Genomic DNA, 27,236 nt, shown 5'->3' with positions numbered 1-27,236 from the left:
ACCCACATGAAGTTAAAAGCATTACGTAAAACTTTATTTTTTTTACTGTACAAATTCTTCAGATTAGTAATCGTAACCATTGTTTCACAACAAACATCCTCATCAAACTTTGCAGCGGAGACCCTCACCTTACATTAAAGTATTTTCTTTCTTTTTTTGACACAAAAACAAAAAATAAAAATCGATAACAGAGTTTTGCACAAACTTGCCTGTAGCCCTTGTAAAACAGGAGGTGGTGATGGGAGAGATGTCTAGTTGATGTCCTGGTTACAGGACAAAGGGCTCACGTACAGGAAGGACAAAAGCAAGGCCTCTCTCTATATATGAATAGCTACACGACAAAAGGGAGAAGAAACCAACAAACTAGCCCTCCATAAGATTATCGGTCTGATTCATCCCAAGTGCATTCAATTCCTTGCCATGGATGAAATGAACCTGTGACAGACAGTACATGACCAAACATTAAGACTAAATCTGTAATAGTGGTGCAAAAACTGTACGGCTGTATGATGATGATGATGATGATGATGATGTCTAATTTGCCCTCTCCATTAGACTTGTACCATTTTAACAGATCAAGGAAAACATCAATCATTCATTTTTTTTTTAATGCGCTCAGGATGGAAGGCAAATTTTTACCGACTCCATCAAACTTTGGTTGGTAAATGGTCTCGATCTGTAGTACCTGAATATTTCACAGTGACGCCTTAACAGAAAATGTTAGAACTCCACCAGCAGCAAACGTGGTACGTCGCGGAGTTAGAAAAAGGCTTTATAATTCTGATTCGTGTGTGAAATAATTTGAGCAAGTTCACATTCATACGTCAAGATGAATAAACCATGGCTCTAGAAATATACTGAAATATGTACGTACGAAACCATCTGTGAAAGATAAATCTCCGTGGTTCATTTATTGGAGTGTACATGAGAGAACAATGAATCGGTACCGAGAGGTTGGCAACACTACAAATGTGTTGGCACGAGAAACACAAACCTGGCAGTGCGGGTGCTGATGTGCGTGGAAAAAAAAAAAAAAAAAGCAACTCGGGCGCTGCTGTTGTGATACTGCGACCTGTCGGGTCTCAGCAGCAGCATGAGGAATGATGTTCGGACTGGTCAGGTCTAGTGTTTTGTTAAATCAAAGTTCTCTCTGCTTAATTACATACGATTTATAATAATGACTTTTTGCTCGAAAATTAGCAGCTGGCTGAAATGGCGATCAGTCGTCAGAAATGTTTTGCCAAGGCTTTTCCAATATGAATCATCTCCCAGGATATGCTTCCAAGCTCTCATAGAGATCGGCTGAAACCGAAATGAAGGTACTTATTAAAAATCATGATTTGCTATAAAACGGTTTTAGAGAAAAACTAACTCTGCCCCTGTAACTGACGTCTTAAACTCAAACTCCCGTACATTCAGAACGGCTAATGCCCTCACGCGTCTCATTCTCTCTGTCCTTCTTTGACTTTCACTTTTCCCGTCCCAGCAATGGCGCTGGTAGCGCCAACCGATTCAACCACAGTTATTGGTCACTTTTAATAAACTACTCAAACTACTAAATAAAAAAAAAAAAAAAAAAGGGGAAAAAGAAAAACTTTAAAATAACAAAGACTGATTTTACAATAGGATTTAGTGTTCAGGTGAAAGGGAGCAGAAAAAGGGAGGGGGAAAAAAACGAAACGGATAAAAAGGAAAAGCTGATTTTGTGCAACTGTGAACCAGCCATCAGCACTAAAGCTCATCGCTTGTTTCACAGCTCCCTCTGTCTGCAATGCAGGGAATCACCCCGGCAGAGCTCCGGGAGCGTGACGTGGTCCCGCTCCAAACCCGCTCATACACACACCCTCTTCAACTCCACCACACACACATCCTCGGGCAGAGAACAGCCTGAAACATACGCTTTCGATGCACTAATCGAGTTTGTAAGTTTGGGGAAAGAACGAAAGAAACAAAAACATCTCTGTAAGGACAAGTGTGCAGGGGAGCTGTGGGGAGGAGGTGCCACAGTGGGTTTGGGAACCGTCCCCGGTGGCTTATTAGCACGTGGTGGTGAGTCTCTGGGTCCCGTAGAAGGTCTCTCTACAGGTTGTCTCCGGGCTGGTACTGTGGCTCAGTGGCGGTGAAGTAGTCCTCCAAGAAGGACTGGATGTATTCGAAAGTGGGCCGCTCGTCTGGCTCCTTCTTCCAGCAGAGTCGCATCATTTCGTGCAGCGACTCCGGGCAGCCCTGAGGACACGGCATCCTGTAGCCCCGCTCCACCTGCTCCAACACCTCTCGGTTCACCATGCCTGAAAAACAATTGATACCGAGTCAGTTTGCGCAACCGCCCACTGTTCAGCGGCCAGACTGTCTCAGACGGGATGTGAGGGGTGTGCAATTACAGGGGACACTTTGCTTGGAACCCGCAGAGGACGGGAGCGTTGAGGACAGAGGGGACAGACAGTCTGGTGCTACGTGAGAGGACAGGAAGTGTAAATCAGTGGGTCGACCGCATCCGAGAGCTCTCTCAGAGGAAGGATTCTTTATGCATGTGAGAAACACAAGAGCGACCTTTTTGAGCTCAGCCTACTTTCATTTACACTCGCCTGCATAATGACTCACAACAACAAGTCTTCGTGTATGAACTCGATAAATCAATAAATCTTATGTGGGAAGTTAAAAAGCTCTTAAGACTTCCTGCTGTTGCTTAGATGGAAATGCTAAAGGGATAAAACTGGATGAAACTGGAAGGTATTTGACAGCACCACAACTAAAATGTAAATACATAAGTAAAATGGTCTATGTGACATCAGTGGCTTGACTTCAGTTTTTAAATGCTACTAGAGTACTTTTTTTTTTTTTTTTTGCACATAGAAAACAAAAATATCAATTTTCTGAATAAAGTGTAGTTCTAGACTAAATGCGAATGTGCATTAATTCATCTCACTTGCAAAAAATTAAATGTTAATGCAAATGTATCTAATCCCATTTTATTTACCATTGTCTATCATTGTATTTACCATACTAATAAGCAAAAATGACTAATTGTTAGTTTAATTCTACTGTACAGACATGAATTTACTTTTCATTCAGCCTAAGGTTCAGCCCATGTAATGTAATTACTTTTTTTTTTAGAGAATAACGCAATATTGCAATGAGTTACTTTTAAAAGTAACTTTCCCCTACACCGATATTTACTACGTCTTTGGATCTGGGATCATTTCAGTTGTGGTACTGTCTATGTCTTAATTTGTGTTCTGAAGATCTAGAACGAAGGTCTAACAGGTTTGAAACTGTCATGAGGGTGATTCATGACAGAATTTCCATTTTGAGATGAACTAACCCTTTGAGTTTAAGGTAAAGCACTGTCACGTGTTACAGATGATCTCGGACACCAGCATTTAACAATACAAAATAATCCAACTGTACACACAAATAGTGCGCGCTTGCATACAAAGGGCATTTGCTCAAGGTTAAAATGCTGATAGTTTAAGGCTCTCCATTTCTGGGGTTCAAACCTGCAAGCTTTTGGCAACCAGCCCGGTACTTTAACCACTAAGCCACACTGCTGACACTTGAGCGAAATTGGCGCATTAATCCAGCCTCTTCTAGGGCTCTGCATGGAAGCAGATGCCCATCAATAATGGACAGACTCTAATAGTGTATGACTGAATGATTGATGAAAGCCTAACTGGGTTTGTGATGTGCAGCATCAGTGAGTGGCTTTAGGTAAGCGCTACAAATGACAGACTGGGTCGTGTGAGGGACGGGTGCAGGAAGGGAACAGACAGATGGTGGTAAATAAGAACTGGTGCCCAGTCAGTTCTTGATGCCCGCCTAAGCCAGATGGCTCCTTCGGAGTAGTAATAACACACCCAGCAGTCCCCCTGTGCTCCAGTAGGGGGCACAGTGGAATCTGCACCTCACAGTTTTGAGATCTACCTACTTGTTGGATCCCAACATTGCTTGGACACACCTGCCTGCAATTTTTTTTTTTTTGAGTAAACCTGTAGACCGTGATTAGCTGGTTAAGGTGCGTCTCACTCCCATGGCATTCAAGCCCATTAGACTTAATTTCCTAAATAAATAAATAGAGCCTAATTTCCGAAATAAAAATTAAGCAATTTTTCTCCTTGCACTAAAAGTCAAGGTCAGCAAAACTGGAATCCAAAATGTGCCCCTCAGCAGGAATATACAGAAATTTAAGTTAATAAACGCTAAATTCTAAACTAAATACAGGTAAATACTTACGGCTATATAAAAGTGATTGATTTCCTCTTGTTTCTTTTATTTCTGATGAACAGACATCACAGCAGCTGGCTACTATTTTGTTTTAGGCTGCTATTTCTTTAAGAGCCATCACCGCTGAACGTGACGCAGATCTGACACACATTATATTATCTCTCTACTCTAATCATCTTTTCTGACCCATTTCAGTCTCTACTAATGAACTGATGAGTTAAATCGAGTGTGATAAGGGAGACTGGGATGCTCCGGGAAAGTTTCAAATAAATCAAACAACACATCTCACCTGGATATGGCACTCTGCCCTTGGTCACGAGCTCCGTCAGCAGGATACCAAAGGACCAGACGTCAGATTTGATGGTGAATCGGCCGTACAGCGCTGCTTCTGGTGCAGTCCACTTAATGGGAAACTTGGCTCCTGAAGGAACAATGGCACACATTCTCTAAATTACTGCAGCATAGTCAATGGCGCTTACTTAAGCAAAGCAAATGTCAGCATTTTAAAACATCCTGTAGGCCTCCACATTACTTAATTCAACGGATCTGCATGGTAAAAAATTTAACTCATATTGTTTTTGTTTTTTTTACCATGTCCACGCATTGATACCTTGTTCATGGGTTCAGCACACAACAAGCTAGATTTGAACCTCTGTCTTTGCACAAGCATTAAAGCTTAACGCGTCTGCAGTTTGTGCTGATCTAAAGTGTTGTGACAGCTCACAAGTGAGTCAATAACCAATGAAGTGTCAAATCAGGGAACAAGAGACACTGAAAGACATTGATTGATTGATCGATCTTCAAAGATCATTAGTGAAACATCTCCAAATGCAGTTTCATATCCAAAGCATTAGACTGTAGTACGTGATGTACCATTTTTTTATTGTTCATAAGCCTTTGGGCACTCAAGACTCCCTGCAGGGAATAATCATATTTCAACATTTATGTAGGCAATGGTAAGTCAATGTGCTCTACACAATCACAGTGAATTCTGGGAGATGATGGATTCAGACAGTAAGTGAGGTAATTGTGCATGATTAGATGCTGATTGCCTTGTAATTTCCAGCACAACAGCTTTGTTGCCAATAGCAGCATTGTTACAGACAAAAGACGGTGGGTTACATATTTCACCATGCATGTTCTGTGAATATTTCCTTTTTTTAACCATTTAAAAGGTCTCCATTTTCAAATCAACGCTTTGGTTTTATATTAATCATAATTATAGAATGAAATACATATTATCCCTTAATTATTTGTAAAATCAAAAGCACAGGAGTAGAATATCATTAAGAAAAAAAATCTTTATTCACTTTCTATTACAACCTGAGTGGAATATTATTCTAGTCATATAATGATAAGATTTTTTTGTCATTATTGTAACATTAGAATGCACTGCTCACATAACGTACCACTGCACAGGAAAGAGAGGCTAAAAACCGGCTACATTCACTTAAAATTCCCTTAGTCGGGTGGCAGTACGTGACTAGAATTTAATCTGGATAATTATGATTTATTTCTAATATCACATAAAGCATGACCAGGCAATTAAGTAATTATCTCTTCAGACCTAATTATCGAATGTGTTAATATTGCGTTTCCATCCACGTACCTTGTCTAGCAGTGTATTCGTTGTCTTCAATCAGTCTAGCCAGACCAAAGTCAGCGATCTTGCAGACCAGATTGTCTCCCACCAGGATGTTAGCAGCCCTCAGGTCTCTGTGGATGTAGTTCATCCTCTCGATGAAGGCCATGCCATCTGCAATCTAGACAAGATGACAGGAAATCAGGCCTTACAAAAGCGCAACGTGTCAGATCCAGTTATGAAAGTCCTATATTAAGAGAGCCGAAACGTTTAGATGAGATGGCGCATGATCGAAGTTGCAATACTTAACAAGCAAAGGTTTAACCAACACTCATAGCTGCTTATGGGCAAAATCTATAAAGCAAGCAAACAGGTTGCTAAAACAAGCTTAAAAGAGAGATGAAGAAAAAAAACGGACAACAGGAAGAAAATTCTTAAGGGAGTTCACACGATCTGAGACAGCATAACTGTCCAAAAGGTTTTCATAAGCGTCGTCTCTCAAGCTGAGATGTGAGAGAGAGAGACTGAAGCCTCAGCCAAGCAACGCAGCAGCGATGGGAGCCCAGGGAGGAGGGAGAAAGAGAGAGAGCGATAGAGCGGGAACGGAAAGAGGAACGTGAGAGAGCAACAGCGAGCTTTTTAAGCGAACAGAGCAGAATTGAGTAGACACATTAAAGTGAAGTGGCCCCATAGGAGTGGCGGTTAAGTGCTCCAGGCATTAGGCGGGAAATGAGGATCATAGTGCCTGGGAGAGACACACAGGCAGCAGGATGTCATATCAGATATTAAATAAATATGACAGCCAGATGGAGGCTGAAACAGAAACCCTGCCGCTCTGGGAGATGCCACTCGTCCAGGTTCTCTGTGACATGCTTCTGCTAACGATTGGGCAGCTGTTTGTTATTGCATGCGGAAAAGGAAAATAAAGCTGGCTGGTTAACAGTGGACGGTGGTGGGGGTTTTCCTCTTACCTGGGCAGCCATGTCTACCAGCTGGGGCAGCTTGAGGTACTTGCCGTCACCCTCTTTCAAGAAGTCCAGCAAACTCCCTAAGAGAGAGAGGCACAAAATGAAACCGTTTTCTTCTTGAGCGTTTAAAAGTAGAATAAAAACTTTTTTATCTTTATCCATCGGAGCTTATAAATAAACACAGAGGAAATGAGGAACAAGACGACAGCGCAAGCTACCTTTGCCCATGTATTCAGTGACAATATAAATTGGCTCCTCAGACACAACAGCATACAGGGGCACCAGCTTGTCATGCCGAAGCTTCTTCATGATCTGGGCCTCCTGCAGGAAGGCTTCAGGAGACATGGTGCCCGGCTTCAGTGTCTTTATAGCTACTTTAGTCGTGCCGTTCCATGTACCTAGGGGGAAAAAAAATGTACGAAAAAATGAGTGCAAAAGAAAGCATTGACAGTATTTTTCCACAAATGAAAATCTGAAAAGCTCCGCTGAATTCATTACATTTCTACATTACAATTCACAGACTAGAAAACTTCCACTAGCTATGCCAAAAACCGAAAATATTGCAAAAAAATTGCAAATAGTGCAATCCAGGTACTGATTAAAAAAATGATTTGAAATATTAATTCTTAAAATTGAAAGAAAATGTCCATGTGATCAAAAGTAAAACAAAGTATGTTTATAATAAGCTTGGTGATTATTGTGACCCTATTATTACTATTATTATTATTCTGATAACACTGTAGTGGATCTATTGAGCAAGTGATGTAATGATAATTTTCTCCAGATCTGTTTTGAGGAAGCAGCAAACAAATTATTATTATTTTTTTTTTTTTAAGAAATTCTAATTTTTAGGTAACCTATCCTTTTAAGAATTCTTACAAAACAGGTGAAGAATGTTACTTTGCCAGTCCAGGACAGTTTTGTGAAACACATTAAAACAACAATGATACAGAATGCCAGATGACGACAAATCATTGTGTGTATGTTTGTTTCAACATGCATAATAGGCCCCACACAACTAAGCGAAATTCCACACATTTTTTCTGTGATGTGGCATGCTGGAGCTTGCAGCGTGACAAGCTTTAAGAGCGGTGATGAAAGAAAGGATCTTAATAACCCTCTTTCACGTCTTTCTCTAGTAAGAGCAGAGCGTAAATAAAATAAATGGAGAAACAATACAGGAAAGTGGGGTAAAATGTGTTATCTAGTAATTTGTGTATACTTTTTATCAAGTAACCACGCATTTAGCCATAAATGATCAACTGAAGGATTTTTGGCAAAATGCTAGATGTGGGTTAAAGTGTGCCAGGTGCTTTGAGGAATGACTTCTAGTGCATTGTATGCATATTTGTCTTACCCATCCAGACCTCTCCGAAGCAGCCTTGACCCAACTTGAGCTCCAGACGCAGTGACTCTCGAGGGATTTCCCATGCATCTTTAGCCAGACCTTGAGTCTGGGGCTTCACCGTCGGACACACTGTGGTCAGTCGGTAGCACAGCCCATCTGCATGCTCTACACACACATAAGAGTTGGGTCATGAGGCTAGTTTTCCCTGAGGATGTCAGGTAAATTACATCCGTTACAATCATATGTGGATAACAGACACTCCCTTATTAAAACTGAATCTCATTCCCATCTAGACCAGTACATAATGCCTTATGTTAACTGTAACACAAACAAATATTGTTAAAAATATATATATATATATATTGAGTGAGAAAGGCATTGAGTAAAATTAACAGATGTAGTTCTAATTAAACAAGGTGTGTGATATTTACACAAATTTCATACAATTGGGGACCATAAATGAACAAGGCTACAAAATGACCTGGGTAAGGGCAAAAGTCATTAATTCATCACTTATCCTACCATAAAGCACATTAATCACGGTCTTTCACCCAAACGATTAAAATCTTTACGAAGCTGGTCACACCGAGAGAGCCAGACAAGGACTGATGGCCTTTCATTAAGCCTTGACATTCTTCAGATAAGATGAATCTGAACAGCAAATTTGTTACTTTCAGTGGCCCTTGGGTCTGTGACAGGTTGCATGAAAAAAAACTATTAAATCCACCTATCAGTGGGAATTTGAACATTAAATTTCAAAAACATAGACACAAAATGTTTTACCAACTTTGGTGATTTAAACTCATTAAAATTGGAAATTAATCAACATCAGCATGCTTCCTGAATGATCATGTGACCCTGAAGACTGGATTAATGACTGCAGAAAAATCAGCTTTGGCTGAAAAGTACATTTTAAAATGCATTGAATTTATTTTAAATTGTAACATTATACATCAAGTCAGGAAAGCTGGAAGTCAGTAAATAAATAAATATATTTATTTATTTATTTGCTGAACTATTCCTTTAAAATCTTTACACGGTGCTTTGTTAAGCAGGAACAGAATAGGTACACCTTGTTCAACTGTAAATGTTTGTCTGCGAAGATTGTATGGCTGATTGATTTTATGGACCTGCTAGCAAAAAGTGTAGCTGAAAAAGCCAAACCCTTTGATTCGCCATGTAGTTTATGTCAGGTAATCCTGCTCTGAGAGTTTAACCGCTGAGTTTACCATAACATTCCATTGTATGCTTGGCAAAACCCACAATTAAGAGAATCTGATGGGTTTTTTTGTGGGGACTGACGTCAGCGCTGTGGCAGGATGCTCACGTAACGTCTCAAAGATCAAAGAGGTGTGGATGTCAAAAGCCCTCTCAGACATTCTCCTGTGGAAACTAGGCCAAGATTAACTGACAGTCTGAGTGAACAGGGACAACGTTTCTCTCAGCATATGTCAGGCACCTGTTAGCACTAGTCACAGTGAGACCCCAAAGCTTCAAATCACCACCCTGACATCTCCACATGACTGATATTCAGGGCTTCTGTCCATTTGAATTGAAAGGAGATACAAGAAACAATTTTTTTTTTTAACTGAATGTGCTAACCTGTGTAATGCTTCACCAATTTCTGTAGAGTGTCAAACTGAGCTCTTGTGGTGATGTAATAGCCTCCGTTGTCAAGCTTTCGGATTTTGTAGTGTTTCACGTTGTCTCCCTTCATCTCATCCCAGTCCCGTATTGAGAGAGAGTAAGCCCCTGCCAGGAGGAGAGGAGGGAACGGATTAATAATATTTCTGCTTTGGTTTGTTTTTAGAGCACCAGCGCTATACGCTTCTTAGGGAGGACAGCGATTCACGTACCTTTAGTCGTCTCGCTTTCTCGGACCAAAAAAGTGCCCCGCTGGTTTCCGGGAACCAGTAGCAGTCGCTCAGCATCTTTACGACCCATTTTGCCAAAGTACCATCTGTGAGATAAAAATAAATTAAGATAAACACTTGCCCAGCCATGGTAAAGTTTGAGAAACATACAAAAGGCTGTCTGAAGAAAACTCAACTAGCATAAAAAAAAAGAAAAGAAAGTGTGTTATTATCTGAAAGAAAAAAAAACTGCTTAGTGACCTAAATTAACTAATTTTCCAAGTTTTCTCAGCACTAAGCCAGTACAACGTTTAAGTCTCATAATAATTTGATAAAAAATTTGATTTAACAGCAGCAGCAAAAGAGTAAAAGGTTTCAAATTTTTTAATAGATATGTATCCGAATCTGTGTCTGAAAGTGTATATGAAGGATTTCAAATTAATTTTCATCTTGATGTTTTCCTTTAAATCATTTATGCATATTTTAACATTATTTTTACTAAATTAACACCAGTGAAGAATCGTATTTAACCACATTTATTCAATCTGAATTACTATGAACCAATAAACACATATTTGCTATAGTGTGTATGAATGAATAGTGTGATGAAATACTGGCTACATTAAAAGAACATTTTTGTTGAGTCTAAAAGTATTAATGGTTAAAACATTTACAGAATGAAATGGTGACAAATAAATGCAAATGCATGTAAAAAAAAAAATTAAAAAATAGGACAACAGAGAGAAAAAGAGAGGAAAAGAGCAAGAGTAATATGTGTTAGAGAGAGTAACACTGATAGAGACACAGACAAAGTTTGTATCTGAAAAAGAGAGAGTCTTTTGTCTTGCAGTCACGCGTTTGTTGGTGTGTTTGTCAGCACCAGCGCTCTGGGTGTATGTGTGACCGGCCATCACGCTCTCTTAATTACGGCGTGAAGGGATGAGATGATTGGATAAGCACAGGAGGAGAGGAGTAACTTACTCTTCCGCTTGGATGGAGTCTGCAGGGGCCACATAATTGCTGGGAATGTAGCCCTTCTGCCCGGTGTTGATGGAGCGAGCCTCCCACCAGTCTCCCTCTCTGTGAGCCGAAGCAAGAGACACAACCCAACTATCAAGTTCAAGTCCTTCACCACAAACTGAAAACAATATAGCAACAAGCGTCTGCAGGCCGTGTTATCAACAAAGTAAAAACGCCGGCAACCGAAGGAATTTGAGGTTTATGATTAAAATGGCAGGGTCATTAGAGGGGGAACATTTTTTTTTTTAAACTGTGATCGTTTATTGAAAGCTAAACCTGGCTGGTGGATGAACAGATGGCCCATTATGGAAACGCATTAACCCAGACAGATTTCGCCCTCGATGAACTTGGAATACAATGATGGATGAAAAAATAAATAAATAAATCCTACCAATTTTAATTCCTGTAGCTGGATTATTTTACACATTAATATACACTCAAAATATATCGCTTTGGGGTGGATGCGACAAAATCTGAGAAACTCACGTGTTGTTGATGATCTGAAATCTATCGCCTTTCTTGAAGGAGAGGTCATCTGATGTCCTGGCTTCATAATCATATAAGGCCACGAAGAAAGTTACACCGCCTGCAAGAAAAATCGATTCGGTTTGTGTAAAAACACAAATCACAGCCTCAGATGAGCAATAGTACGCTAATAGCTAGTTAGCTGCTTCCAAGTAATTACATTTTTCATCTGAAAGTCCTGCATCAGATGCTATTTCAGCCACATAATAGAGTTTAGTTAAGCATTTATAGACATGCTGAATGATGCGTCCATTGATTTTTGTTCCCGGCTCGGTCATCTCTGTAGTCAGTTATCATTAGCCAGCTCGCTCTTTGTCTTCACTACATCAACAATGGGATGGTTTACGAATGGCCCAGTAGAAAGATGGCAGAGCGGAGATGGTTTTGAGTGGGGAGGGAGGACAAAAAGAACTGGTTGGATTAAACCTAAGCAGGCCCCCGAGAGCAGATTATCCATTAGTGAAGAACAGAGGGCCGACCCGCTGATTACATCCGCTATGCCACACACAGATCTGCCAAGTCAAGTAGCCTAAAGAGTACGATGCGTGCATGGGTGCTGCCGCTTCTTCTGTTTGGCTATTAAGTTGGATCAGGTTTGAACCTGTCGGCAATGTGTTGACAATGAGTAATTATTGTTGCTTCAATAGCAAAACTGCAGTAGTTGATAATGCTACCGCTAAAATGTATCAACAGCAGAAACTTCTCTGTAGCAACTATTACACACGATACTTGCAATATACAAAAAAAAAAACATTAAGTTTGATATATATATATATATATATATATATATATATATATATATATATATATATATATATATATATATATCTGTGTGTGTGTGTGTGTGTGTGTGTATTCATATACTGCCAAGACATGCAAGTCAATCTGGTTTATTTGCAATGGTTGAAGGCACTAAGCTCAGAATACTTTGTATTGCTGGTATTGTTAAAAAAAAATATGTGAATACGCCTTCAAAGACGCCAGAAAGATTACATTTTATGTAGGTGTCCTGGATATACAAAGTACTGTCTTTTCTCCACTCACTGACATTGACAAGATCCTAAAAACTCTCTGGATTTTCCCTAGAGACTATTTCCATCAGACCACACTGGATTTAGCATTTAAGCAAAGGCTATCAGATCAAATGTTGCCTGGAAAAGCAGATTCATGAACAGCACTTGCCCTGTGACGAGACACGACGCGATAATTACACTATTTATAACTCTACTGAATAAAAACTGTGCCGTTCACGGAGTACACACAAAGATCTAATTATTTGGCTTTTCTGCTGTAGACACACATCACATTTATACCCAGCCTCTTGGAGTTAGAGAGAGACAGACGTGGTATCAAGAGATCTCTTCACAGCACTGCCTGAAGCTGAACGGAGAAATTACCACCGAACAAAGAGGAATAAATCTCATTAGTTCCTCTCGCATTTATTTAGGCCTACTACAACTGCAGTTTGTAATTCTGATTTAATGAAACACTGGATACATTGTCTCATTTACATAACATCTGGACTCTGAACTCTGGGAGAAATGAATAAAACATAAAAAACATAACTTTTATCCTTATGATGACCTAATAAATCAACTAGGGAGCTGTATATGCCATATTTCTGTACCAAAGCTAAACACAAAGCGTGCTAATTAAAAAACAAACTATTTTTATTAATGAAGTCAAACTAAAATAAAGTAAAAATGTTTTGTGTGATTGTGTAAAAATGTACAAAAATCAATGCCATTCTTTACATATTTGTATTATGCATTATATATGTATTACATACACAAGTGTTTTTTATACAAGTAATAAAAGTATGAACACAGTAAACAAGTTTCACCCCAAATTTAATTTGTCTTTTAATTAATGAAATTTTAACATTTAATTTTTGGGTAAAAAGAGGATTTACTATTAAAATTAAAAATAAGTATTGCGTGATTATTTCTTTTAAAATAAACGTGTATTAATTTTTCAAACAGTAACGGAAGTAGTAGCCCATCGCATACATTATTCAAAATAATAATAGTAATATATTTCTGGCACAATGTCTAAACCTTTACATTACTGTGTGTATATATATGATACGACGCTGGTTTAAAGTGACTCTCAGAGCCGTTTTGGAGATGTTGTTTATGTATTTATGTCCTGATTGAAATCACTGGGAGCGTCACACGCTTCAGTGTATGTAGTTAACAAAACCGTACATCTCTACCATTTATTCATTACCACGGAGACGCACAGAAATCTGAAATGACTTTTGGGGCTTAATATTTACATATACCAGTTCACATAGCAAGCTGTTGGCTACGCTCTGTTTTTAAACTGGATTTCGAGATTCTATACACGTTTTCTGTATCATGGAAATCATGGGGGTGTACGCATCAAGAATCGGTCCGAACGGGTACTCGGTACAACCGGTAAACAAAAGTGATGTTTTCATTTTTTTTTTAGTACAGACTTGGTAAAGACGTACCGGGTCTTCTGGCAACACTAGATTACAGATTACATGATAAAAGTGTATTTTGGCTAAGTCATACAAGCTACTCATTTTAGGGAATGAAGAATGAAAGAACGCTATCATTGTCGCTATTATCCTATTCTAATTTGTTTGGCTTCTTAAAACACTATCGTGAATGTAATTTAGATTTAGGCAATATATCAAAAATAAACAGAGGGTTGAGTCCCCTTTAAAAGTCAATTCACTGTCTTAAACATGAGATGGAGTTCATTAAGTGCATTAGGAAGAATAATTTCCAGACACACACACACACAATTTAAAGTATATATATCCTTCACATATTTTGTATAGAGTTGTATATCAAGATGCCAAATCTGGTATCAGACATCTGATATAGTTTCTAAGAAATTCTTGTTTTTGTAGACAAAGCTACAGGCAGAGCTCTTATCACTCATCCACTCACCTGTTACGGCACCGGGGAAAGGATTGCTCACAGCAACAGTGGAGAAGGAAGAGGAGGCAGCTCCACCAAAGGGTGTGATGATGGAGGAAGAGCCACCAAACGGGGTGAGCCCAGTTGTGCGGCTGTTGTAGTTGTTGGTGGGGCCCTTCAGGGCAGGTGACTGGCCCATCTGAGTGGGGTCTGGTCCGTAGAGACCCATGTGTGACCCAGGGGTGGGATTGGTGGGATCTGGTCGGTACTTCTGTGTCGGACCCTTGTCCTCTTTACTCTTGACACAGCCCATAGTCAAGCCTGTGGAGAGAAGCTGATATTTACCAGTTGTAATGACAGTTTTGCAAAACAAATAAAATCTTGACTTATAGCAATTGCAACTATTTATGGCTACAATCAAAATAATGTAAAACACGCAAACATCAGAGTGTTAAAATTCCCTGAGAGAGGCTTTTCGACACAATGGACCCTTTAGTACACACATTACGTATAGCTATAAATTTAATGTGTCCTGGATGAATAAAAGTGTTCCCCAACTTTGTACACATTTAAAGCGAAACATACATGCATGAATAAATAAAAATGGCCAATTATGAAATGTTTCTGCTGTAATCAGCCTCTCTTTATTTTACATTCGTCAAAATATCTTCTTCTGTATACAGCAGGGGAAAGTCATATTAACCCTTTAACCCATAACCCAAAGTATAAACCCAAGCAGTAATAAAATGTAATAATAAGTATCAGGTTTGTAGTAATAAAATGCTGGCTGCAAAATCTCACAGTTGTTCACTTATTTTTCACATTTTCATTAACATTACACAACGCGGAATAAAAATGGGCATAAAAATGTATCAACCAATTTTTTTTTTTTTACTATGTAAGAAACCTTAAGTCAGACCTTGGCACAAGCATCTGCTTTCCTGTTACTAGCCAAATCAAAAAGGCTTTCCACAGATTTGGCGTCATTCTGCAACAATGCACATGTCAGAGTAAATCACACGGGCGTCTTTTGAGCAGCGCTGGGACACCGATCCACGTCCCTAACAACCCACACAAAAGTGTCAGGACGTGTAGACTGCTCCGTGTGGTCAATGTGATAGGAGGGCTTTACCCTCGCAGGCAGAGCTCCAGAGAGATGACAGTATAATCTCTAGACGCTCCGTCCCTGCTTGTGTTTCTGCCAGGCCTCTTTGTCTGGGCTGCACTCAGCACACATGTGCCGGGGAATGAGGAATGCAAGCGTGGCCTTGAAGGAACAGGTGGCCCTGAGAAGAGCGTTACAAGACACAGCAGGGCCACCGCACAGGGAACACAGATAGCTGGGAGAAACGGATGATGACAGACAAGATATAGAGTGCAATAGACAGTTCGGAAGTACAAATTACATTCATTTCCTCCATTTTAAACAATGACTTAAAGACTTGCTGGGAGCTACGAGGTTGTTGATCAGAGGTATCTGTAGGGCCCTGTGATTTGCATCCTGTGGAGAACGTGGGCGGAATCATGGGATCAAGCCAAAATGTAAAAAATAAATAAATAAATTAAATGGAACACAAGTGTATAACGCTAAAACGTCATGGAATTGGACGATTTTTGACTGGGTAAACCCAAAGTAGGTCAATGCACTTGTCTGTAAATATTAAGCCAAATATAAACCTTGCACGCTCTCTGTAAATGAATGGTGCAGACTTGTGGTAGCATTTTAATATACACATACTGAAGCATGCGTGAAACGCCACCTCAGTGTAGGAGTACGTAATCTGTTGAACTGCTCTGAGAATCAACTCACGAACACCATGTGTGAACGTTATAATAAATGTAAGAAAACAGCTGTTGTAATCACAGACTGTAAAAACGATGGACGACGCATCTCCGCGTCCTTCCACTATAGGAAACTGAAGACAAATCATCTAAGCATGGCCGCTGCCATCTTGAGTAAATGACGTCATTTGGTGCCCGGGTGGTGGAGGCGTGGCATCAAACTCCCAGAGAGCCAATCAGCCACAACAACGTTTTTACAGCATCAAATTACTAGTTAAATCACTAGATCAAAGAGCCAGCAGCTTCACTTTCCAGGATGTGTGACACATCCGGCTGTATTTATTACCATTACAATTGTCACTTTCATTAACAGTAATCTTACAATAATAACATTAAAGGTGGGTTAAGTGACTTCTGGTAGACAGTGTTGATATCTGAAATCACCAAAGATAACATACATAAACATATACACTAAATAATAATAATAATATAAAATAATAGTCATATGCAATCATAAAAATGTTACTGAGCAACTGGTGAGCGTACATTTCTTTCGTGGTTTGGACTTTGAACCCTGGCATCGCGAGCTGAGGCAGTGTTGTTTGAACACAGGCGGTTCATTAAAAAGCACAACGTTCTCGAGTGCATTTAATTGTTTAAGGTGATTTTAATCATCATACAGTAGGCTATTAACTTTAACCAGCAACACCCACCCCTTCCTCTTCTCATGAAACACATGCGATGCAGTACTAAGCGGTCTCTCGCTGTTGTTGCTTCTAATAATTTTAGCGTCTTTCTCTGACAGTTCTAAATGATACCACATTGCCGTCATGTTTGCATCTCTATTTGATCACATCATGTCATTGTGCGGTTGGACATTTGGTGCATTCCTAGAAATGCCATCAAGCCACTATATCATTGATTTCGCAACATGACAGTTTTTTTTTATCATGTAAAAATTGATACCAGTATTTTTCATTGACGGTATAACATGGCAAACCCATATCAATTTCTTAAGTTAACCAGAATATTTTAAACTGTTACCAATAGCAACAAAGTAATCAAAATACTATATAAATTCACATTTACAAAACTCATATCAGGGCTGCGATATTATGAAGCTGCAAAAAGCATCTTTTACTTTCATCTTTTCTGCACTCTGTTGTTTATGATGAAGAAAATTTGTGAGTGCACAGAATTCACAAAAACTCCAGTGTTTTCAGTGCTGCAAATTTAAATGCCTCCGATTTGCCACTGTATCAGGTTATCAAGCTAAATGCTCCAAAAAAAAACACAGAAAAACTGATGCAATGTGCACAGGCCTAAAAGTAACTCTGCAAAGACACTTTACATAAAATTTTCACAATTGATTTTAATCATGTCAGATTTAACTTGAATTTGTGGGGCATTTTTGTTTAGTTTAGTGCCCAGTCCCGTTATAGCTTCACAGCTGCCTGTTTTGGTTCATGGCGTTTAACTCCTGTGTAAAATCACTCAATCTTGTTTTTGGGTGCGTAGATCAAATTAAGTAAGTAAAATCCTTTTCAAATAAAGGATCTACACTTTTTGTATCTTAATAAAAATAGTTTATTTTTATTTTAGAACAGAGAGACCAACAATCAGATATTCCTGCAATAAGCCTTCTTCAGTGAATCATATCATGATGCAACTCTTAATTGAAAACTTTAAAAATCCTCATGGGCAAAATAATTACAGAACCAGGGCTACCAATAAAGTGGTCACTGTTGAACTTTATAGAAAGGGGGTATTTCCGGGTTTTTTCCTGTGAAAAAATTCACGGGTTGAGCTTGACTCTTTGAGTGAGATTTTGAGTGCTTCGAGTGGACCAAACATGTCCCGACATGTGAGCCGTTTCCACCCCCTTGACCCTGTGAGGAAACATCTAGAAAGGTGTCACCTCCTCAGGACAGGATTAGCCAATGACGGGTGCTTGTAAACACGCCAGCATGGGCTTTAATCAATCCCAGCTCTTGGAAGCGGTGCACAGGAAGTACGTGAAGAAAGATCTGACCTCTGATGGAGTCATATAAAGCTCAGCACTACATCATCTGCTTCTAATACCCATAATGTAATTTCAGAGACTGGGCCTAAGGGGACAGCGGCATCCTTTCAATGAGGTAAACATTTATATACTCCTGACAAATGAGCTTCAATCAATTCAACCTTGACCCCTGTTAAAATCTTCAAGCCTAAGAATCGAAACTTACACAGAGCAAGCGACTTGATGCCAGAACAGCTACACTGCACCCATTATAACTGCAATAGTAACGTCACATGCCTGCGGTGGACAGCGATTTGTGGAGCGTGACGGGAGCGATTTAGTGTTGTAGCATCACTCTGTGCCATTTGCTCAAAATGTGGACACAGTGTAAAATGACAATGTTGTTGGATTCAGACTAATAATGGAGAAGCAAGCATGTGGCCTCTGAGCACAATCTAAGCTTTGTGAGAGAGCTGCTTAGTGCTCAGTGTGTGACAAGCACACAGAACTGAAGGAGTGGCTGAAAACGGGGTTGTCATGAGATCAAAACTTAAGCAGCCAATGCCAGCTAAATTTCAACTCCCAATTCTGATACCTATATTTATAAAAAAAAAGACGATACCAAGTGATCGAACAATATATAGGCTATATACAAATCCTGCATTTACACAACGCACCTAATACACAGATCTGATATATTCACATTAGGGCTGGGCATAAGCCAGCTCAATTACAATTGTTTTTATGTTTTTCTTTTGTCAATGGCTCACTCCTCATGTACTTTTAGAGATCATCGCATTGTAAAGAGCACAGATGAACACCACAAGCACTCGTTTGGCGTTGGGTGAGTCTGCTGTTAAGAAAACCCTTCATTTGAAAAGCAGCGTGAGTGACAGAGACTGACAAGAGAGTGTATGTCAGCAACCGGGTGAAAGAGAGACAGAGGATTGGAAGAGAAAAGGCTGAAACAGAAAGTAGTTGGCAGATGTGAGGATTATTGGCAGACAATGGGAGGTCTGTGCCTATAGAGGGTTAAAAGAGCATTAACAGTGTGTACACATCAGTGACACGGACGGATGGACCCTATTCTCCATGCTCGGATGAACTCTGTACACGCACTATACATCCATGTACATTTTCACACGTATACAGCTGGTCTGAAAGCGGTGCGAGCTGGGTCATACATTCAAAAATATTAAAAGAACATATCAAGTCACTGAAAGTTACTTAGCAAGAGAAAGAGAAAGCTAGGAGGTCAAGGAACATGTGTTTACACCTGGTATTAAAATATGATTTGATCTGATCACAATTGGGCTTTTGAGTAAACAAGTGAACAGCTTCTGCGTTCTTATTATATATTAATTCTTATATATTAGTTTTTGGCTAAAAGTGTACAAGAGATGGATTAAAACACAGTGTAATGTGATGCAACGCGATGCAATGGACCAGAATGCATCTTAATATACCAGGTTTAAAAAGGACCTTATCATCTTATTGACCTTTAGTCATTTCCTCTGTTCTCTGTCCCCAAGACTACTGCAGGATGGAAACTTAGGCTCATTATGAGCTTTATGGGTTATTTAGTGCTCTGTTTGGGCTAACCGCAGTGCAAAAGTCCTGGATCCGGGCGTGTGTTCATGGGGTTCCTCGTTTCAAATCCCCTGATCTGTGCACCGTCTAATCTTCTAGAAGACATGGCCCCTGATGGCACTGACACGGACTATACCAACCATGCAAGGTCACTGATGCATGCGCACATCTCAAAATAATTAATAAAAGAATGATAGCAATACAAGTCAAAAAAGATTTCCTGTGCCCTATTAGATAGCATGGAAAAGGCACATGGTCGAGCATGTCTACTTAGCTGCTCTTCAATTCTCAAATCTGATCGCTAACAGGGACATCCTGGCTTTATCGAGGGACAATTAAGTGTGTAAAATAATATAGTCTTCAAAAATACAAATAAATAAAGCGCTAGGGTGTAGATAATCTGAATGAAAAAACAGCCTTTGAAGAGATATTGATAGATGGATAGATGCTAAACAGAGCAAAAGGGTAAAATATAAAGTAGTTTTTTGCTTATTCAAATTTCATTCCAACAACCTTAGTAAGGCTCTCTTCACCTCTGATAGGTTACATTTCTTGAACAATGACATCACTTCTTATAGTCTTACCGCTGAAAAGAAGCAGACCTTCAGGGTTTATCCTTTAAAGTTATCCATTACAAAGACCTTTTAAGTGAGTCAATGAGGTCAGGCAAAGGGTCATAAATCTCATTGACCGTGCCCAGTTGTTATAGGTCACACATCTGTTAGGCAGTGTAAATCAACCCAAACTGATTAGCAGGTTGGCCACTCCAGCTCCAAGCACTGAACAGCTGAACAACCGAACAAGTGGCCAAGATATATTAAAAGCAATATCAAATGGCCCTCATTATTACAGCAATATAAATAGCGGCAGAAACATGTGACTAGGCTGTCTGATCAATAAACTACAACAGAACATAATGAACTCTACCAGGCTAACGGGAATTGAAGTTAAACTGAATCGCATTCAATAAGGTTGGATTACAAAAGGTTCCTGAAGCATTCTGTCGACCACTGTCTGATCCAGCCGGGAATACACAGAGGATTGTTATTTTTTTTAAAGAAATAATCATAACTATTTTTACTTAGCAATGATGCATTAAATTCATTCGAAGTGCCAGTAAATATATTGACAATGTTACAGAAGATTTCTATTTGAAAAAAATTATGTACTTTTCAATGTTCAACAATCCCAATAAAACTGTTTTGTAACGGGTTTGAAACTTTTTCAAACAAAAACAATACAACACACTAAAACAATTAACGTATACATGTACAAAAAGGTGTAGGATACTTCCAAAAAAATAAATAGTGAAAAACTTGAATAATTCTGATAATTCAGCTTTGCCGTCACAGAAGAAAAAAGTAAAAAATATAATGCCTCTGTTGTCAATTCCAAAATGCTGTCATTTGTCTTTTTTTTTTTTTTTTTTTTTTTTTTTTTATCTTATTGTCGTACTACATTTATTTGTTGAGGGTTTTGGTTGTTTTGTTGTTGTAGGCTGTAAGGACCTTTGAAATAACTGAAATCATTTTGCAAAACATTACAGACTTGTAATACAGGAGAGATATGCCTTGAACTACTTCAGCACTGCGTTTCCTTGAAAATAATTCCACATCAGAACATTCGTCAGCCAATCAGACGCAAGCATTCAACAGGCCTGTAAAATATACATTTAAACGACCTCAGTATTTTAAATGGTTGCATACAAAATCTCTTTGGGATTATGGGAGTAAAATCATTCACGCCGTTCCCTCTTGATCAGTGACGTCATGTAGTGATGTCCCTCCCTTCTTCTGTAAATCATATTACACACCAATCATTTGACCCACATTCTAATCAAAAGTCAGCTGAACAAATGAACTTTCTAATTACGAGACGTCTCATTATGCCCTCAGCGCTGATGAGAGCCGCGAAAAGTGAATGCCTGATTGGAGAAACTGAGCTGACATGGCCACGGTTCCTCTCTCATGGTGGCTGTGTGTTGACATGGTTAGCGATGGTCGGACACATTTGCACATAGACCTGATTAAATAGTCAGAGCATTAGAAAGCCACATGACATGAAACACAGGGCCTCATGCCAGCGCTAGTCAGATCAAATGGATTAAGGGCAGAAAATCAACGGCTCTGGAGAGATCCATGCGTGTTGTATGCATGTATGCTTACTTCAGTGTCTGCAGTGGCACGTGCCTCAGGCCTTGATCCCATTTTAACAATGACTGGGATTTTATATTGCATCACCTGAAGAATGAGCACTAGCCTAAACTATATAGTTCACCCAAACTGCCATTGGGTGCATCTCATTTCTTAATTGTGCATCCTTATTTTCTTTTCTTGCATCTCAGCTACACCACCCCCAGCATGAGAGAGAAGGATGCAAAAAAAGAAAAAAAGAAAAGAAAAAAAAAAGAAGTAAACTTTATGTATATTGGAATATTTTTGATTACTACAAAGCGTCATGAGCTATATTCAAGCGAGCTACCCTTAAAGGGTATATTTAAAAAAAAAAATTTGTTGAATGAAGACACACAAAGTACTCCCGTAGCTTTATAAAATTAGGATTTAATTACTGATGCCACATGGACTATTTTTACAAGGTTCTTCCCAGGCCTTGAACGTGTTAGTTCTGTTAGGGTCAGAAAGCTCTTGGTTTTAAATCAAAATTATCTTATGTTGTGCTCCGAAAATAAAAAGGTCTTTGGATTGATGTGAGCTAGTAAATTACACATTTAATTTTTGGGTGAACTAAAAATTAAATGTGTAAGAGTAATATAGATTAATAGATGAATAGCAAAAGATAGCAAAAATTAAGTAAGGAGAATTTACGTGTGTCAGGGTTTCTGCGTATATAGCCCTTCCGAAAGCTTCCTCATTCCTTATGCAAGTGCGATTAGACAATCGAGATATTCAAGATATTTCAAGAATTATGATATCGAATATGGGTCACAGGCTCAAGGTTGGAGAAGCGGGGAAATGAGGAAACTCCAATTTGAGTATAGAGATACACTCATATCACGCTGTTCCGAAACTGTATGACTTTTTCCTTCTATGGAACACAAAAATAGATATTTTACAGAATATTGTTCAGTTATTTTCACTTCTATTGTATTGACAAAATAAAAGGATGAAGTCATGCAAGTATGGAATGACATGCCCTCAAATAATAAATATTAAATGGATGCGTCACCTTCATCATTATAAATCAAACCCAGAAGGAAATGGCAGGCAGGTGGGTTGATCCGCCCACCTGAGTGAAATCAGTGGCCGTCCCAGCTCTGAAGTTACATAACCAATAATACAAGTCTGATCTTGCAGAGTTCTGTTGTACTCCATGTCCACCCACCACAGGCACAACAACAATGCAACCAGGAAATGATAGTGAATTTTAAAGCGAATCCTGCACTTTTCTCCATTAAAACGTAAAGTTCTGCTACTTCTCGATCTCAAACTTTCTCAAAATCTCAACTCAAACCCTCAGGTAATAAGTGGTTTTCGCTAAAACGCTGTGTTAGTAAATACAGAGCTTGGCTGAGCTGACTGCTGAACATTAAGCGTAACACTGTAGTTGCTCTGGCAGACTCATAGCACTGCGGAATGGCCTAATCACCATGGCATTCTGCTGCTCCTGCCAATCAGAGCCAAGCAAGGAGGGGGACAAACTTCCTTCCGAGTCCATTCATACCACAAAAGCCACCTGCTGTGCCTGTCAAAGGCTGGAGCAAAGGGTGAGGGAGGACAGAAAAAGATGGACATTTGGGATGTATAGACCAATAACCACCACAGTCAACCCCCATCCACCCCTGCCAGAATCATGAATAGGTACATCTTTGGCATGGACAGATTTAACCAATGCTTTTGCAGTAATACTACTTTTAGCCCTGTCAAATAATGTCCTGATCTGCATATTAGATAATAATAGCACAGAAATGGTTTTGGGAATGACGAAGTCATTGTACACAGCCTTGATGCTAGATGCCTTATTTTATAACATTTACATGATCTTCCCAGTGATTGATGTGTGTGTGAGTTCATAAAGGGATATGGAGTGCAGACGGTTTCTCAACTGAGAGTGGGGAACTTTTAAATGAAACCAACAAGCTAATCACCTTTTGTTATATTGCCTAAACTGGGTAAAATGGTCCTTGTTTTGGCGAAAAACTCAACAATCATTACTGTATTTTTTGTCAGGGTTGTCAATAATTCTTGCAGATTTTAAACATAAAATCAGCATATTAGAATGATTTCTGAAGGAGCAAGTAACCCTAAAGACTAGAGTCCTTGCTGCTGAAAATTCAGCTTTTGCATCACAAGAATTAACTTTTTGAAATATTGCAATAACAAACAATATATTGCAATATGAAATACCTACTTAAAATTGTAATACTATTTCACTATATTACTGGTTTACTTCATTAAACAATCTTGAGCATAAAAGACACTTTAAAAAAAGTTAAATACAAAAGTGATATGATTTTTTAAATATCATTACATATAGAAAGATGTTCTGAAGCCTGTTTTGCTATATTTGTCTTTTGAGTTATCGAAATACTTTAGAAATACTTTTTCAAGCTTTGCTGTGGTATCAAAGTTGGTTTTGCAATCTTGGAATGATTAGGGTCATTGGAACAAGTCTGATGTCTTATATTTGGGAGTCATTGCCATTTACACATTTGATGACCCACAATAGGGCTGTGATCTGCATGAGTGGTAGTAAGTTTGTATACAGAAGACAAAATCAAAGAAACAGGTCAGAGGCTGAAGATGGCATCCTTCCCTTCACTCAGAGTCAAGTCAGCATCAGGCAGGGAGGCAGAGGTTGTGCTCACAGAAGGATTACTGGAGAAGGATTAATCAGGCGCTTGCGCACGCACGGACTCGGCTTTGTTATGACATCCTTTCATTAATTATTCAACGTAAACAACCGAAAATGCTGCGAAATGCCCGGATGTTGCGAGTACCTACACACCGGAGAGGATGGTTAACTCAAGAACTACAACGCGCTGGAGAAGAGGGCTTTTGTTAAGACGGCATAACTGATCACGAGTCCCTCTCGAACGTCGTCAGAAGCTGAAATTGCATAAAGGCCTAATGGAGGAAAGTTACATGGTTTACTGATAAGCAAATAACACCCAAGTCAAAGCGACTCGTCCACACACTGTTCCAAAGTATGAATCGCCCCGTGTTCCCTGTGGCGTGTGTGTAAACTACAGGCCTGCACTGGGGATATCTGAATACAAAACCCTCATAAACAGTCAGAGACGCGAATATACGCGAGTTTCAAAGTACTGCGTTCGCAATATCGTGCGATTAATCGCAAACGGGACGTTTGCGGCGTTTCCTCGGAAATCTGCGGTTCAGGTGGTAACTTTGAGGAGCCACGTTTCATTCTCGGTCTCTGTCGAAGCGAACACGGTAACGTTAACGTTAGTCGGACGGCTTCGAAAGTTCTTTCGAGAAATACAACTAGTTTCGTGACAAGAAAGCGTCTGTCGCAGAGATTTGTATTCGGGTTAGGAGAAAACACAGAACCGAGCGCACACTGTTGTCTTCAAGCACTCTCGTTTCACACAAAATCAAAGGCGAGGGAAGACTAGGCCATTTGACTACACTTTCACGAAAGGAACCGAATCTGCTTTCTTACCTTTGCCGAATCGGTTCTTTTTTTTGAGGTTACATACGCCTTCCGACCGCTTCGTCCTCAGCAAAGGTTTCAGTGTTGCACTCAAAGTGGTATTGTTGCGTTCAACTTGAAAATCACAGTCTGTCCCATTCCTTTGCCATGTAACGCCTCACGAGACGTGATAAATAAACGCTGTGCCCGATAGAGGGAAAATCCGTGATAGATATTATTAATCCAGTCACGTTACTTGGTTTTGTTCTTGTGTTGCAATAAAAGGAAAAGAGTAACAGTGACCGATCCTTAGCAAACAAAAACCTTTAAACCGGAACCGGTAGAGATTGTGCGGCTATGCTACATGACAAAAGACAGCTCTAGGAATAGTGGATGGACTCCCGCAGATGTTCCCCCTCCCTCCGCTCCGAATTGGTTTAACTTGCAGCAACGCATCCCACAATATGGCCGCCGCGGGGAACGGTACACGGAAAGAAATCACAGTTTCTCATTTGGCAGGTAGAGGACGGACCGTCAGCTGGTGGTATTTTAAGCATAATAATACAGCGGGTCACCTTTGTATTACGCCAACATAAGTAACAGCACTTCGACGGCTTGCGGTGTACGGCGTTTAGATCAGTCTTATGGCGCCATCTGCCTGTGGACTTCAATCAATGCCGCTTTCTAGCGTTCGTTTGGGTTTAGTAGTGGGCCTGCGTTTAACGGACACGTTACACCGTTGTCCAGTGATGTTTTAAAACGTTTAAGACACGAATCCGATTAGATGCTTGATGACCCATGCTTCATAATCAATACGAAATGAACCGTTCATAAAATACGTGACACCCAAAAAGGAATATAATTTGCCAAATATAGATAATATAATACTATTTCAGGGTTGCCAACCCTACTTGTGATACGATGCAAAGTCTCAGCTTTTACATTTTGTAGGTTTTAATACTGTTTTGGCGTAATTTATTGCAGCGCCTCTGTTAAAGGCTGCTTTGATTACACAGCAGGCTTTTTAGTGTTAGAGTCAATAATTGCATCCTTTTTTAAATGTTCACACAAGTGGATATTAATGAATGCAATACTTAATTTAACCCAAAAGAAGTTTAAAATGGTGTTAAAAGGCAGTGAACTGCATTTAACGAAAGATTTTTTTATCCCCTTATATGTCCGATATATACAATATGGACATTTAATCGCGATCCCTTAAAAAAAATCCCCCATGTCCGAACCCCATAAAAGCTTTGTTCGTTATTTTGGATGAAAACCATTGACTGCCACGTAATGAATGCTATTAAGGTCTAGAAAAGCATGAAAGACATTAGTCCATCTGCCATCAGTGGTTCAATCCGTATTTTATGAAGCGATGAGAATATTGTTTGTTATGCAAAGAAAATGAAAATAGCGATTTTATTCAACGATTCGTCTTCCCCGCGTGTCTCTTCGCGTCACTGTAGCACCATTTTGGAGAAGATCCACTGAACACAAATAGCGTACCCTGTTCCGGGCCATCATGCGCCACACAGATGTGCTGTTTTTGTTCAAATAACAGCGTAAATACATATAGAAAATGTATCATTGTGACACAGCTGGCATGGGAATAAGGGATTGACGACGGTTTTGTTTTTAGGGTGGTGTAACCCTTTAAATGTAAAAGTAGCAGGCCTTTAGTGTTACTGCTAGTGAACTATCACTGGTAAATACTGGCATCAAGTGGAGGTTGATTGCACTACACTTCACTGTTCTACACAAAAGCCTCTGCGTAACTGTTGCATATATTATATATTATTATATCAAATGTAACTTTTGTTTTCACACTTGTGTACATATTG

The 27,236-nt window shown here is 39.4% G+C and overlaps 1 protein-coding gene across 1 annotated transcript; it reads right to left on the bottom strand.

The window, feature by feature from the left end:
• Positions 1-12: 12 nt before the first annotated feature.
• Positions 13-25,943, bottom strand: yes1 (YES proto-oncogene 1, Src family tyrosine kinase). The gene is made up of 12 exons (XM_043261377.1): positions 25,426-25,943; positions 14,442-14,732; positions 11,479-11,578; positions 10,954-11,052; positions 9,976-10,079; positions 9,722-9,871; positions 8,129-8,284; positions 6,990-7,169; positions 6,775-6,851; positions 5,831-5,984; positions 4,511-4,642; positions 13-2,288 (listed from the first exon to the last, which is right to left on the bottom strand). The coding sequence occupies exons 2-12, from the start codon at positions 14,722-14,724 to the stop codon at positions 2,080-2,082; spliced, it is 1,644 nt and encodes a 547-aa protein (XP_043117312.1). The 5' UTR covers positions 14,725-14,732; positions 25,426-25,943; the 3' UTR covers positions 13-2,079.
• Between the last annotated feature and the right edge of the window lie 1,293 nt (positions 25,944-27,236).

This window comes from Puntigrus tetrazona, chromosome 2 (assembly GCF_018831695.1).
Source record: "Puntigrus tetrazona isolate hp1 chromosome 2, ASM1883169v1, whole genome shotgun sequence".
NCBI lineage: Eukaryota > Metazoa > Chordata > Actinopteri > Cypriniformes > Cyprinidae > Puntigrus > Puntigrus tetrazona.
This window is presented reverse-complemented; position numbering and strand designations above follow the sequence as displayed.